The 14825-nt window shown below is 48.7% G+C and overlaps 1 protein-coding gene and 1 long non-coding RNA gene across 2 annotated transcripts; both read left to right on the top strand.

Annotated features, from left to right (window-relative positions):
• Positions 1-3: 3 nt before the first annotated feature.
• Positions 4-6038, top strand: LOC118206910. The gene is made up of 3 exons (XR_004761274.1): positions 4-4816; positions 5278-5310; positions 5481-6038. It is a non-coding gene; the product is annotated as an uncharacterized LOC118206910 (long non-coding RNA).
• An 86-nt stretch (positions 6039-6124) lies between these two features.
• On the top strand, positions 6125-14808 carry LOC118207127. The gene is made up of 13 exons (XM_035380461.1): positions 6125-7365; positions 7857-7965; positions 9040-9113; positions 10119-10171; positions 10454-10601; positions 10980-11143; positions 11538-11692; positions 11904-11981; positions 12106-12295; positions 12385-12512; positions 12673-12789; positions 13539-13646; positions 14396-14808. Exons 1-13 carry the CDS (start codon positions 6189-6191, stop codon positions 14520-14522), a joined length of 2628 nt encoding a protein of 875 aa, XP_035236352.1. The 5' UTR covers positions 6125-6188; the 3' UTR covers positions 14523-14808.
• The last annotated feature ends 17 nt before the right edge of the window (positions 14809-14825 follow it).

Raw genomic sequence — 14825 nt, 5'->3', positions numbered from 1 at the left:
GGGAACGGGCGGGGCAGGGCGGGGCGGGGGTTGTTCCTGGGGCGGCAGCGTGGCTGTCCCCCTCAGTCCTGTGTGCTGAAGCACGACACCAGCCTCCTCATGCAAAGTCTTAATATGCACTGAGCAAACGCACCGTTTTAGAGTCCATCTTCATTCATTTAGCAGCAGAGCTACAGAACCTTTAACAGACTATAGAGGGAGTTTCAGGGGGACCAGATGGTCAGGAGCTCTGACTGGATCTGTCCGTCACAGCAGGTCAGAGAGGAGCAGAGATGGCGGTTTCTTAGTGGAAGAGAGGAGCAGAGATGGCAGTTTCTCTGAGGAGAGAAGAGCAGAGATGGCAGTTTCTCTGAGGAGAGAGGAACAGAGATGGCGGTTTCTCTGAGGAGAGAGGAGCAGAGATGGCGGTTTCTCTGAGGAGAGAGGAGCAGAGATGGCAGTTTCTCTGAGGAGAGAGGAGCAGAGATGGTGGTTCCCCTGAGGAGAGAGGAGCAAAGATGGTGGTTTCTCAGTGGAAGAGAAGAGTAGAGATGGCGGTTTCTCAGTGGAAGAGAAGAGTAGAGATGGCGGTTGAGGAGGTAGGAGCCAAAATGGCGGTTTCTCTGAGGATGTAGGAGCCAAAATGGCGGTTTCTCTGAGGATGTAGGAGCCAAAATGGTGGTTTCTCTGAGGAGGTAGGAGCCAAAATGGCGGTTTCTCAGAGGAGGTAGGAGCCAAAATGGTGGTTTCACTGAGTGAAGCAGGGATGGAACCTGCTCTGTAGTCTCTGTTAAAATGTGATCATGTCCAGATCATCATACGTTAATGGTGCATTTTCCATATCAGTAAATTAAAACAGACTGATTCAATTAGAACAATCAGAATTACACCATTTAGACAAAGAGAACATTACACAATATCAATCAAATAATCTTAATTTTACATCCATGCATACACATGAAATATGTAATATTGCAATATATGTAATCAGGAAATTACTGAAGGCTTGTCTACTTTTCCTGCTGTACTGTGTCTTGAGTGACACGTACAGGAAGAGTAAAGGCTTGGAAGCACCCCACCCTGGTGAAAAAAAATAGCAACAACCACAGCCTATAGATATATATGTATATTTAAAAAAAATACAAAATTTATGCTGTTTTTAATGTTTTGTACATTTTTATGTAATACGAGTATTTCAGGAATTTTTCAGTCAGAAAAATCTACTTTAACTTATTTAAAGGATTTGCTGGACAGGGTCTGGGGAAATGAGGCTATTTTTAAAGTATAGTGTACTGCTACCGGGACAGGGGATACCTACAAGTTTCTTACTATATATAGCACAATCTTTATCATGCAGACATGGCACTGAATTAATGGAGGTCCTTAGAGCAACGTAGGGTAACTGTTGAAGTGTCGTTTTAAACGCGAGTCAAAACACAGCCATGGGCTCTTTCTGATTGGTCAAAACACAGCCATGGGCTCTTTCTGATTGGTCAAAACACAGCCATGGGCTCTTTCTGATTGGGTTACTGCTCAGTGCCATGTGTCCCCACATTTATAACGCCGAATCACTGGTTCTGCACAGTTTGGAAAGTCCTGGTTGGCTTTTTGCCATGTGATTTCAGGCTTTTTAAACTGTGTGTGTGCTTGCATGCGTGTGCGTGCAGTTGTGTGTGTGTGCATGTGTGCGCGCATGCGTGTGCGTATGCTTGTGTGTGTGTGTGTCTGTGTGTTGACTGTGGTGATCTGTCCTAAATGGACTCACTGATTCTGGGTCAGTTACCCCTGATGGTATGCTGCCAGCCTGCCATTGGACATGCATTGTGATTGGACGTGGCGTTCCATACCCATGTGTGAGCCAATCAGAAGCCGTGGGGCGGGGTCTCACAGGAAGGACATCAGACTGAGGCCCCTGCTGGACCAAATTAAAGATGGCCTCACTGTTCCATGAGAAATGGCACATTTAATGCCATGAAGCAAACATCCAAACATCCTGTTGTAAACCTTATACGCATATACACAGTACTTACCCTCTCCTGCATAAGCACTGCTGTACATCTGTGTGTTCATAACCAGCCTCTTGCACTGAGCTTTACTCAGTGAATACTGTAGCTACGCAAGTCTTCTTTCTAGGCCATACAGTGAGCATTCTGATTCAGCACTGAGCACGCTCATTCTGGAGCACTGAGCACTGAGCATGTTCATTCTAGAGCACCGAACTCTCAGCTCATTCTAGAGCACTGAGCACTGAGCATGTTCATTCTAGAGCACTGAACTCTCAGCTCATTCGAGAGCACTGAACACTGAGCATGCTCATTCTGGAGCACTGAGCACTCAACACGCTCATTCTGTGACACTGAGCACTGAGCATACCCATTCTGAGTCAGGCTGTTCTCCATGTGTCTGTTACTCTGGTATTGCCCGTAATATGTGTGTAGTTTCATCACATCGATAATTTAACCTTAACACTTTTTTAAATAACTTGTCGTTTAGCACATGTTGGAATTAATGTATCACTGTAGTGTAAAACCAGGCTATTCTATCAAATAATACAGTATGTTTAGTACACTATAGCGTTTCTGCAAAAAAGGCAAACCCTCCCCAGCTTTGCAAAACCTGCGGAACAGAAAATTTTCAGTGAAGGGAAGAAATCCAGAAGACACACAGGCACATGCGCACACATGCGCACAGATGCGCACACATGCGCACACATGCGCACACATGCACTCAGATGCGCATATGCACGTGCACGCACAAGCATGCACTTGTCCACAGAGGGAAACATGCACACAAGCATGCACACACACACACACACACACACACAAATGTGCAAAAACATGCGCAAATGCACACATGCTTTAAATGTACTACAAAGTGTCAGCCAAGGAAATGCAGGCACTTGGGTGAAGTTCCTGCACATTTCCTGCAGCTTTATTAAGCTTTGACCTGTATGAAGGATGCAAGTACTGTAACATGAGAAGGCCTGTAGAGAACAATAGCACTGTAACATCTCCCTGTATGTCTATCCCCATCTCACATATATGCATGCATTCCATATGTAAACTTAAGCAGTAGACATCATATAAAACAAACACAGCGAATGCGTTGTGTGTGCAGTTTACACTAGTACAGGCTTCCTCTGTCTTACGCAAAATGCACATGGTTAGATTCACCATTTAAGCCACCGCAAAGACCTGTTTTAGACACAAGTACTGGCTGCAGTTACAGCACATACACGTTTCAGCTTTTTATCTGTACAAAAAAGCAGCTATATAAACGTTTGCCTGTTTAGATGGTGCGCTGTAAAATCTGTGTAAGTCATACCTGTTTCGTTAACCCCCCCCCCCCCCCCCCCCCAAAAAAAGGCTCAGATTCAGGGGGAAAAAACGCACTGGTTGTACAGTCCCTGTTCATAACCTTACGGAAATGTTATGTCTTATCCACAGATTTTACAGAGCTGCATGCTAAAGCCACAAGTAGTAAGTGTGAAAACATATTATATCCGTTACTGCACACCCCTAGCCATGCGTTCCATAACCGTATGATTGATAAACTAATGCGTAAACAAACACGAAGGCTGTTACATTCTGTATAGCAACAGAAAGAAAAAAGAAAAAGACCAGATATTTAATCATCCTTATAATGCTACCATACATTAGGACGTGTTTTGTAACCCCCCGCATTCATACTGCATATTGAAAAGTTATGCTTTTTTAAAATTTACTGTTTTAACAGTCGCGTGTTGTTGAATGTTACATTAACTGCTGACAGTGCGTGCAATCAGGAACCGGAAGAGGGTTATCAATCGCATTTCTCACATTCATTGAATTTGGAGCAAATCAGTCATTGTTAGCTCTTATTTTTAAAACTCACATTGCTGATGTCCAATCCCACGTGAACATGGCTGGATGAATACAAACTAATGCAAACCTCACATCAAATTGTCAGGCAGGTGGGGGAAATTTGTATTTTAAAAATGTTACAAAGAAGGACTCTAATTATGCATTTTTTTTGTTGTTGAATGGGCATGTATAATGTGTACAGATTGTGTTGGCACGGTTAACAGCATTTATGTAGTTATTTATCAGTTTGTAGAAATTGTGCGTTGTTATCAGTTTTTAGAAGCTGTTTTGTCATTTGACCCCTTTTAACTTCAACTCTGGGAGGAATTGGAAAAAAAGTTCCTTCGCGGTATTACCGATGCTGGAACATTAAGCCTTATGAACTTTGTAAAGTGAATTTTGAATGTTTGTATGTTCAAACAAAATATGGATTGTTTTATATGTTATTACTGCCACAATAAAATCCCAAATTAATATCGAAAATGCTGGTATACACGTGTTATATTTTTCCAGTGCAAAGTATATGCATACCAAAAGAGATCAAACAACAAAGTAGTTCAAATGTGGAGGTTTCGCTTCCGATTATTCCGGACAGACTTCTCAATTTTAGCGGTCCAATGCTAAACTGACGGATCAGTCTCTTGCAACGTCGGAGCTACTTTGGAATTTAACAGCTATCCCGTTTCTGCTCTCAGCTTGTGCAGCTACTTTAGTTACCCTTTACCTGTGGTCATGTTCTGTGCTACTTTTATGGTATCATCGGGTATCCATATGTCTTCCACCGTTAAAACGATAATACTGTCCTGCAGTACGTCAGCTAACTGGCTACTTGTAGCAGGCAGCCAGCACGTAAACACGCGGCGACTACCTCTGTTCTGTCGCTGAAACGCGTTAGCTGCTATGATTTCCGCTTTGCGAGCGTGGCCAGGTCGCTATAGTAACACCTGGGTTAGAAGCACGCACTTCAAATGGGGTCTGAGCGTACGCATCTCCCGGTATGTCCCTTATTTTAATTTTTCAGGACTGAAAAAAGAATTACAGATTGTATAGTTTATATCTTCAGCAGCTAAAATGGAGAGAATGAACTGTTGTATTGAGCTACCTGTTGTATTGAATCACCATTGGCTGATTTGTAGAAAACGTGGTTATGTAGCTTGCATCAGTCCCGTGCATGTACATTACCTAACTTTACACAAATTTACGTTTGCAATAACCTGACAAGCGAACTAGATAAATAATGCAGCAAACGGCAATTGAACAGTTGGCTACTCCGGGAAGTTTTTTGCTCCGTCATCACCCTTATAGCCTTCCAAGCAAGCACAGAGATACTGCGACAGCGAAAGACTCTGTTTGACCTGATTTTGTAACGCTGCTGATTTATGATGAGACGGGTGTAGAGTCTGTGCGCGTTGATGAGATGTTTCACGTGACGTTTGATCACTCTGTTGACGTACAGGTGGCACGCGACAGAGAACTTAATCAGGCTCAGGTATGAATAACAATGCGTTCAACACCTTAACACAACTGATCTTGTATATGGAACACATATATACGTATATGGAGACACTTTCATCTTTAATTAATTTTTTATATCCGTGATATAATTAGTGAGTGTGAGCTGAGCCCCCCTGTATTGCTTACCTGATTTTTGGCTTCCAGACCCCCACACCCCGGCCCGGCACCCCACATTTGGACACCCTCAGAACCAAGCGCCTGCAGTTCTGCAGCAAATACGAGAGCGTCCAGAAATCCCAAAGTACAGCTCCCCATGCAGACGGGCCAAGCGACAAGCCGTTCTCTGTGTACAATGGGCCGGTCTCTACGGACCCGGCCGCGGGCGTGGCAGAACTGGACCCACTGCTGTTACGGGACTCCGGTGTGCCGGAACACCGGAAGCTTCGGCACGTGTTAGCCTGGGCTCAGAACTTCATCAGAACCGGGCCCACGGACCCTCCTGCTGTGGGTCAGGGGCGTGTGTCTCCCACAAACACCGACCGTGTGACAAATGCAAAATCCAGTCATGTGACTCTTACCAACAGGGAAGAATTACCCACCAGGCAGGTTCTCCAGTCCCCAGAAATTTATTTTTCACCCCAGTCCTGCACCCTCTCCCCACCCAGCTCTGAGCCTCAGTCCCATCTTCAATCCCAACCCTGCCTTGAGCCTGACCCCCTGCCCCGCCCCCTCTCCCTAACCTGCCTTGAGCCTGACCCCCTGACCCGCCCCCTCTCCCAGCCCTGCCCTGGGCCCCACCCCCTGCCCCGCCCCCTCTCCCAGCCCTGCCCTGAGCCCCACCCCCTGCCCCGCCCCCTCTCCCAGCCCCACCTCCCGTTACAGGCTGGATCCAGCGTCTATGAGACCTACCTCATGTGTGTTGCTCGTTTGAGATGCAAGGAGATGCAGGGTCATGAGGAGGTGCAGCTGGGCTGCGGGGAGACGCAGGGTCGTAAGGAGGCGCAGCTGAGCTACAAGGAGGCGCAGGGCCATAAGGAGGCGCGGCTGGGCTACAGGGAGCCGCAGGGTTGTAAGGAGGCGCAGCTGGGCTGCAGGGAGACGCAGGGCCATAAGGAGGTGCAGCTGGGCTGCAGGGAGACGCAGGGTTATAAGGAGGTGCAGCTGGGATGCAGGGAGATGCAGGAACTTAAGGAGGCGCAGCTGGGCTGCAGGGAGGCACAGGGCCGTAAGGAGGCGCAGCTGGGCTGCAGGGAGACACAGAGTCATAAGGAGGTGCAGCTGGGCTGCAGGGAAACACAGGGCCATAAGGAGGCGCAGCTGAGCTGCAGGGAGGCACAGGGCTTTAAGGAGGTGCAGGTGGGCTGCAGGGAGATGCAGGGTCATGAGGAGGCTCAGCTGAGCTTCAGGGAGGTGCAAGGCCGTAAGGAGGTGCTAGGCAAAGAGAGAGCAGGCAGACTACAATCTCAGTGTGTTGACACCAGTGATAACAGATGTATGAATCTCACTAGAGTGATTAAGGATTTAAACAGCTCAAACTGTGAGAGGGGAGAGGGCAGGAGTCTGGCAGTCTGCACACTTTCACCTGTATCTGTTCTGGAGGAGATGCTTCCTTATGCAGCTACACATGTAATTACACCTGCTGACCACACAACCACGGAACTACCCACATACTCACCTACTGACCAAACAACCGCAGAACTACATGCAAACACACCTGCTGATCACACAATCGCAGAGCTTCCCGCTAACACACCTCTTGACCACACAACTGCAGAACTACATGCAAACACACCTGCTGTCTATTCAACCATGGATTTACCTGCAGACACTCCTGCCGACCATACAACCACGGAACTACCCACATACTCACCTGACCATACAACTACAGATTTACCTGCAGACACATCCGCTGACCACACAACCACTAAGCGACCTGCTAACACACCTGCTGACTGCACAACCACAGAGCGACCTGGTCCTGCCCCAGCAGAAGCCCCAGAGAGAGAGGCGCACTCAGGAGGGCAGGACGGGTGTCGCAGGGGTTCTGACGAGGGGAAGAAGCGGACCGTTGAAGGAAAGAAACCAGCAGGTACCACAATGCACTGCAGCAACACCTGTTCCTCTGTTCCCCGTTGCGCTAATGTACAATGCATTTCACACACACTTAATGATTGATTGGTACATCAACCAATAAGAAAACTCTCTGGAATAACATCAAATTAGTTTGTCAAGCTATCGCTGTGTCCTGGCAACGTTGTGTTCAGGGTCTTTGTAACGCTGTTGTTTTCTCATGGTAACGCTGGTGTTCAGGGTCAGTGTAACGCTGTGTTCAGGTTCAGTGTAACGCTGTTGTTTCCTCTTGGTAACGCTGTTGTTTCCTCTTGGTTACGCTGTGTTCAGGTTCAGTGTAACGCTGTTGTTTTCTCTTGGTTACGCTGTGTTCAGGTTCAGTGTAACGCTGTTGTTTTCTCTCGGTAACGCTGTGTTCAGGTTCAGTGTAACGCTGTTGTTTTCTCTCGGTTACGCTGTGTTCAGGTTCAGTGTAACGCTGTTGTTTTCTCTCGGTTACGCTGTGTTCAGGTTCCGCGCCCAGACGGGCCATTAGCGCCGGCTCCTCACGCCGCCGGAGGTTCTGGGAGAAGTCCAGCATGCTGTGGTCATCCTACCCCGAGTGGACACTGCTGCCGAGGTGAGACACCCGCCAATCACAAGAAACCCACCACTCACTGAGCCGTGACTGATCGTAAAACCCGCCCCATTCTCGTACAGCCGTCACTCAGTTTATTGGATAACCCTCCATGGAATCAAAAGTCCTGATGGAGCTTTTGTCCAGGATTACCACACACCTGAAGAGTTTACCTGCTCAGCACCGTAACTGCTCACTGGAGCAGAAGGGATCATAAGCCTCATCATTTGAGCTAAATGTCCCCCCTGCACAGCTGATATTCCCCTGTGCCCCTGATATTTTTTCAGATTAACAGCAGTCTGATGCGGGGGTAAATTCCGTTGGTTTTTGGAAAGCCCATTGTCCCGATTCTGTCCGTCACCGGGTAGCCCTGCATTCTACCTGTGAAGACAAGCAGTTGCCGTGGAAACAGAACAACCCTCTGACAGGCAGTCAGAATGTTTTCGCTTTTTGATTTGAGAGTCTCGGCTCTTTGGAAAACTGCAGCTCTCTCACACTGTCAGAATGGGTATAATGCGCAGAAATACACCTGGTTTTAACTCCTTTATTCTTTTACAGCTCTGCTAACATTCAGCTAATGATACTGTCCTTGGATGAATGCATCTCATTCATCATATGACTGAATTTAATTATCATGTTTAAAATCATGTCAGCTGTGTGTACCCAGAATGTTAGCATAGGGTTGGGTATTTGTCTGCACTTGTGTTTATCAAACTATTGTCAGCACTGTCTTGTGAGTTGCTCTTTGCTGGGCAACAGTTTTTGGGGCAGAACAACATATACAAATTTTTTATCTTATTTAAAATCCTTTTAATCCTTTTGGATTTTTCTGAAATTTCAAACAAACATGAGCAGGAATGAATTTCCAAGGTTGTGGTGCCATCTGCTGGTGAGTTTGTTTACTACAAAATGCCACCAATAAGGAAGAGCACAGGTCATTCAAACTCATTTACCTCTCTCTTTCTCCCTCCCTCTCTTTTTATTTCTGCTCATCCTGCTCTCTCATTTCCTATCTCCCTCTCTCTCTCCATCCATCCTCCTCCTGCCCCCTGCTCATCTTGCTCTCCCTGTCTGCAGTATGAAACCGTCCAATCGGCCAGCGGCCACCTCTTCCTCTGTGGCTGACTGCCCTCCCCGGGACTCCGCCCTCAGTGAGTAGTACTGTAGCTGGCCCCGCCCCCTGTATCAAAGGATGAGTCAACTGAGCCCTGTGGTGCTGCGCTCTGTAAACAAACTCTGCTTAACCACAGAGCTTCCGGGATATCAGCACTGAAAGGTCAGGGTATATCAGCACTGAGAACTGAAGGGATATCAGCACTGAGAGCTGAGGGGATATCAGCACGGAGAGCTCAGGGATATCAGCACTGAGAGCTGAAGGGATATCAGCATGGAGAGCTCAGGGATATCAGCATTGAAAGGTGGGGGATATCAGCACTGAGAGCTGAGGGCATATCAGCACTGAAAGTTCAGGGGATATCAGCACCGAGAACTGAACAGATATCAGCAAAGAGAGCTGGGTGATATCAGCACTGACACCTATGGGAATATAAGCACAGAAAGCTGGGGGGATATCAGCACTGAGAGCTGAGGGAATATCAGCAATCTCAGGCGATATGGACTCTAATCTGAGGGGTGTAAATTTGATTATGTTTGTGGTGAACTGCTCTCTGTCCCCTGGCATAAACAGCACCAGGCCGTTCTTGTTTTTGTGATATTTCATCTCCCTGCAGTCATGAGACCCACATGGCACTTCTCTGTACTCCGGCTACAAGCCCACGCTCTTTCAAAGTTAAAAACCTGTTTTTGGATGAAAACAATACCAGCAACGTACCCTGTGTTCCTGGCCAACCCTGTTTCAGCATATCATATAGCAACATAAAATACATCTGAAATTGATCACGTTCTCGTATTGAAAATGGCAGCAGTGTACTGAAACCGGACTGAAAATATTGTGAAACTGTGCTGTAATCCCCCGAGACTGCATTGCACAGTAATGCAGTGAAACTGTGCTGTAATGCCCTGAGACTGCATTGCACAGTAATGCAGTGAAACTGTGCTGTAATGCCCTGAGACTGCATTGCACTGTAATGCAGTTGAACTGCGCTGTGTTGAAACCACACTGCGCTGAAACTGCACTCAAAGCTGCTCTCCTCCAGGCCCAGACCCCAGCCCTCTGAAAGACAGCGTTCGTCCTCCACATCATCACGGGGTGAGAGATCCTCTTCATGCTTCATTTAAACAAAACAAAAAGCCAAACTGTTAAAAAAATCCGGAAAAGCCAAACTGTTCCCCGATCACCCTGCATGGAACACATGACTGTTTTTTCCACAAGGCAAACGTCCCTCCAGCAAGAGGCTTTGTGTCAGGAATTCTGTCTTATTTCGGGATGGCTTTGCCACTGCTCTCCTTTTCAGACTCAGTGTGATTGGTTCTTTATTTTATATTGGATCAGTGATGTAACTTTGTTGAGTAATGTTGTTTCCACCACCAGCAGCCAGGGGGCACTGTCTTTGAACAGTGGCTGTCTCTTCCTGATGAGCTGTGGATGGGCATCCTGAAGCTGATGTCCCATGGTGACCTGTGCCACGTAGCGCAAACCTGCCATCGCCTGTGCAGACTGGCCAATGACAGAACACTGTGTAAGCTCCGCCTCCTTACAGGGCTGTCCCAGCCAATTACAGGACTCAGAACAGTGACGAAAGAGGCCAGGGTGTTCTGTATGACTTTGAGGATGAATTATGCTTAGTCTCCAAACTCAAACCCACAGGAAGCTCTATGGAGAAAGGCAAATTGGTATGAACCCAACAATGGAGCCTTGTGGTACCCCTATCTGAGCCTGGCCTATCTGGCCTATCTGAGCCTGGCCTATCTGGCCTCTCTGAGCCTGGCTCTGATGTCACCGGGGGGAAACCTGGCCTCACAGAGGCAGACTTAACACTCCTCTGCCTCCTCCTCCTCCTCCTCCTCAAGGATTAACAGATTCTCCTTTCCTTTCTCTCCCTCTTCTGTCTCTGTAGGGCAGGTGGTGAGGATCGAGAACAGCACGTGTCTGAATGCCGATTGGCTGAGCAGCATAGGGAGGCGTGGCCCTGGCAGCCTGACCCTGTACAGGTGCACGGACAAGGAAGTCACTCCGCGAGGCCTGGAGGAGCTGTTCGCCCAATCCGGTGGCTCCCTGAGGGTACGGCTACGACACCCTGCCCGCCCTTACTGTGGGCGGCCTTTAGAGTAGTGCCCCCTGCTGGCTGATCTGGTCCCCTCTGTAACAAGTGACAGATGCTGTTGTGTCAGGACTGTGTCCCAACACTCGGTCTGTCTGTGTCCCAGTCTGTGTGTGTCCCAGAGATCAGTCTGTCAGTGTCCCAGTCTGTCTGTATCCCAGACCTCAATTTGTGTCCCAGGCTCTCTGTGTCCCAGCAGTCTGTCTACAGCGGCCGTTTGTGTGAAAACGCACAGGAGCTGACCGAGCTCCTTCAGTCCTGTAGAGGATTACAGTAGATGCGGACCCGTCATTGCGTGTCGGTGCATTTATAAACGGCATCGTGTTAAGGGACGTGCTGATTGGTGCGTTTCAGGAGCTGCGCATTGTGAGCTGCAGCGGACCCGGTCTCCATGGAGACAAGCTGCTGCTCCCCTGCAGCCGGCACTGCGCTCGCCTGACCGACGTGGACGTGAGCTGGACCGGCGCCACGGATACCGGCGTCGCTGCGCTCGCTAGCGCCACCAGCAGGCAAGGCCTGTGTACAGCGCAAGCACTGAACACACTAACACACACAACTGCAGGGGTGCAGTTCAGTCTTCTGTAAAGGAAAGCTGCCTGATGTATAAGTCAGAAACGCATTCATCAGCAGTGGGTTTGGGTCAGTCCCCATGTGACTGTGATGTCACTGTGTGGCATTGTGATGTCACTGTTTAACGACTTCATCTTTCTTCCCTTGCAGTTTGGAGAGCGTGGTAATCAATGGATGCAACATAACCGACAGGGTCTTTAAAATTATCGCCAAAAGACATGGAGGAAGGTAGAACACACACTATCGATCTCATACAAACTCACACACGTAAACACATGTAAACACACACACACACACACACACTGCGCATATGCTCATTTACTGACACACAGCCCCTGTGTCTGTGTTGTAGTCTCCACAGGTTAGAGGTTTTCGGGTGCCGGGGTCTCAGTGCCCCGGCTCTGAGAGTCATGGCGACGGATTGCCCCGACCTGAAAGCGTTGAACCTCGGGAAGCTTCCGAAGATCACGGAGGCGTGTCTGACCTCCATCACGGGCCGGCTCAGGCGGCTGACCTCCCTCGACCTGACGGGACTGGCTGTGGTGAGGCTCCCGTGTTCCCGGTCCCCGCTTTGCGCCTGGCCCCCGTCTCCAGGTGTGGTTTGTGAGGACGCGTTTCTCCTGTCCCGCAGGTGCGAGATCACACCGTGCACCTGATAGCGCGTCAGTGCCCCGAGCTCCAGGACCTCACGCTCCGCAGCTGCCCCTCCGTCACCGACCGCAGCCTGATCGAGATTAGCACCTACAGCGCCTCCATCAGGTCATACACTGTACTGCACTGCATAACTACAGCACCTCCTACATGACATATACTGCACTGCATATTTCCAGCACTTCCATCCAGTGTGTGTTGCAGGTACCTGGATGTGAGTGTGTGTGTGTGTTACAGATACCTGGATGTGAGTGTGTGTGTGTTGCAGGTACCTGGATGTGAGTGGCTGTTCAGCTGTGACAGATTTGGGGATTCAGGCGATTTCCATGGCCTGCCAGTGTCTTCAGTACCTGGACCTCAGCTCCACCAAAACCAGCAACAAAGGGTACGCTTCCGCCCATCTGTCTGTCTATCTGTGTCTGTCTGTACCTGTCTGTGTGTGTGTGTCTGTCTGTCTGTACGTCTGTGTGTGTCTGTCTGTCTGTACCTGTCTGTGTGTGTGTGTGTGTGTGTGTGTCTGTCTGTACGTCTGTACCTGCCTGTCTGTCTGTGTGTCTGTCTGTACCTGCCTGTCTGTCTGTGTGCCATCTCCAGTGCTGTGCAGTGAGTAGAGAACTCTGGGGATGGACGAACGGACAGCTGCAGCTTGGCCATGATCTGTAAGACAGGCCTCAGCGTCTATAGGGCCACAGTGCTTGAGGGCACACTCAGACCCTGCAGGGTCTGCTCTGATCTCTGGGCTATTTAGAGCCCTGGGCACATGCTCATTACCACACCCCCGGTGACTGTAACCATGGCTCCCACAGATCAGCAGGCTGTTCCGCATCACAATACCTAGCTAGCGCTGTCCCGTAACTATGCCAACAGACATACTCCCCTTCTCCCGCTGCTGGTAATTGTTCACAGTAGCGGGGCAGTGTGTTCCTTATAATGAACCTGCCCTTAGACATGAGCTTATTCAAAAAGTGTCTGTCCATCAGCGTGTTTTAGATGTTGCTGTGTGTTGTGCTGTTGTAGATGTTGCTGTGCGCTGTGCTGTGTTAGATGTGCCTGTGCACTGTGCTGTGTTAGACATGCCTGTGCCCTGTGCTGTGTTAGATGCTGTATTACATGCCCTCAGTCTCTCCTGCTCAGAGTCCGTCTCCTGGCCAGTTACGGCTCCAGGCAGCTGCACACAGTGAAACTCAGCTTCTGCTACATCTGCCAGGACTCCCTCCGGAAACTGTGCCGATACCACAGAGGGTAAACCTCCTGCCCTCCTCACAACTCCCTCTCCAGCCTCTCTCGTCCCTGTCTGTCTCCTGTCCAGTCTCTCCTCTCCCCACTGTCTCCTCCCTGTCTCTCTCTCATCTCCACTACTTCCTGTCTTCCTTTTTCTCTAATCCCTGTCTCTCTCTTCCTACTCTCTCTTCCCTGTCTTTCTCTGTCTCTCTCTCTCTCTCCTCCCAGTCTCTCTCTCCTCCCTTTGTCTTCTCTGTCTCTCTCCCAACTCTCCTCTCTGTCTTTCTCTTTCTCTCTCCCATTGTACGCAGTGTTTATTTGTGTCCGAAAATTCCCCTTTGGTAATCCCCGTGAAGAACAGTGCCACTTATAAACACTGTCGACTGCCGCTGAAGATGCTGAGAGAAGGAGGCTCTTGATTCGGCTCCATTCCCACACTTATGAAACCGATTTATGAAAAGCAGCCTTTGTCCCGCATTTGGCCAAATACCCGGCTCTTTGTTCTCAACGGACTCTTACCGTTGAAAGCCGAAACATTTCAGTTTGACGGTCTCATAAACGCTTGTGCAGAACCGTGGCAGCGGACATTCTGTACTGCAAGACAGCACCAGAATTACCATTTAGAACCTCCTGCTAACACGCAGAACCAGAGAGGGTAGAAGGAACACACCAGCTGAGTTACCTGTGTGTAGTGTAGCTTAAGTGGGGTATAACTGTGCCTAATGAATGTTCTCTCAGGTGTAGCTGAGCTCAGTGTCTTTGATCCTCAGGCTGCGGCTTCTCCATCTCTATGGTGCCTGCGACTTCCACAACGTCCAGGAGCTCCGACGCATCAGCCCCAGCCTGGAGGCCAAGTGCGACCTCACCTGCGCGACCCCACCTGGGCGGCCTCATTAACTGCACACCTGGACCGCATTAACCCCGGTCACCTGTCATTCAGTCGGTCATTAAGCCCGAACACACCAGAGTATTTAAATACTGCACCTGTCGTTTTTGTGTGGTTCAGTACTGTACTGGTCATTTGTATATAAATAGACTTAGAATTAAAACGCTTGTATAAAGTCTTCACTCTGGTAGTTGTTTGATAAAAAAGCCAAATAATTATAATTGTAAGAAAACTGTTGAAATAACATTGTAACGTTATTTTAAATTTATGTAAATAATCAAATCCAAAATCTGTAAATGTTTGTGTTTTATTTT

This window comes from Anguilla anguilla, chromosome 10 (assembly GCF_013347855.1).
Source record: "Anguilla anguilla isolate fAngAng1 chromosome 10, fAngAng1.pri, whole genome shotgun sequence".
Lineage (NCBI taxonomy): Eukaryota > Metazoa > Chordata > Actinopteri > Anguilliformes > Anguillidae > Anguilla > Anguilla anguilla.
This window is presented reverse-complemented; position numbering and strand designations above follow the sequence as displayed.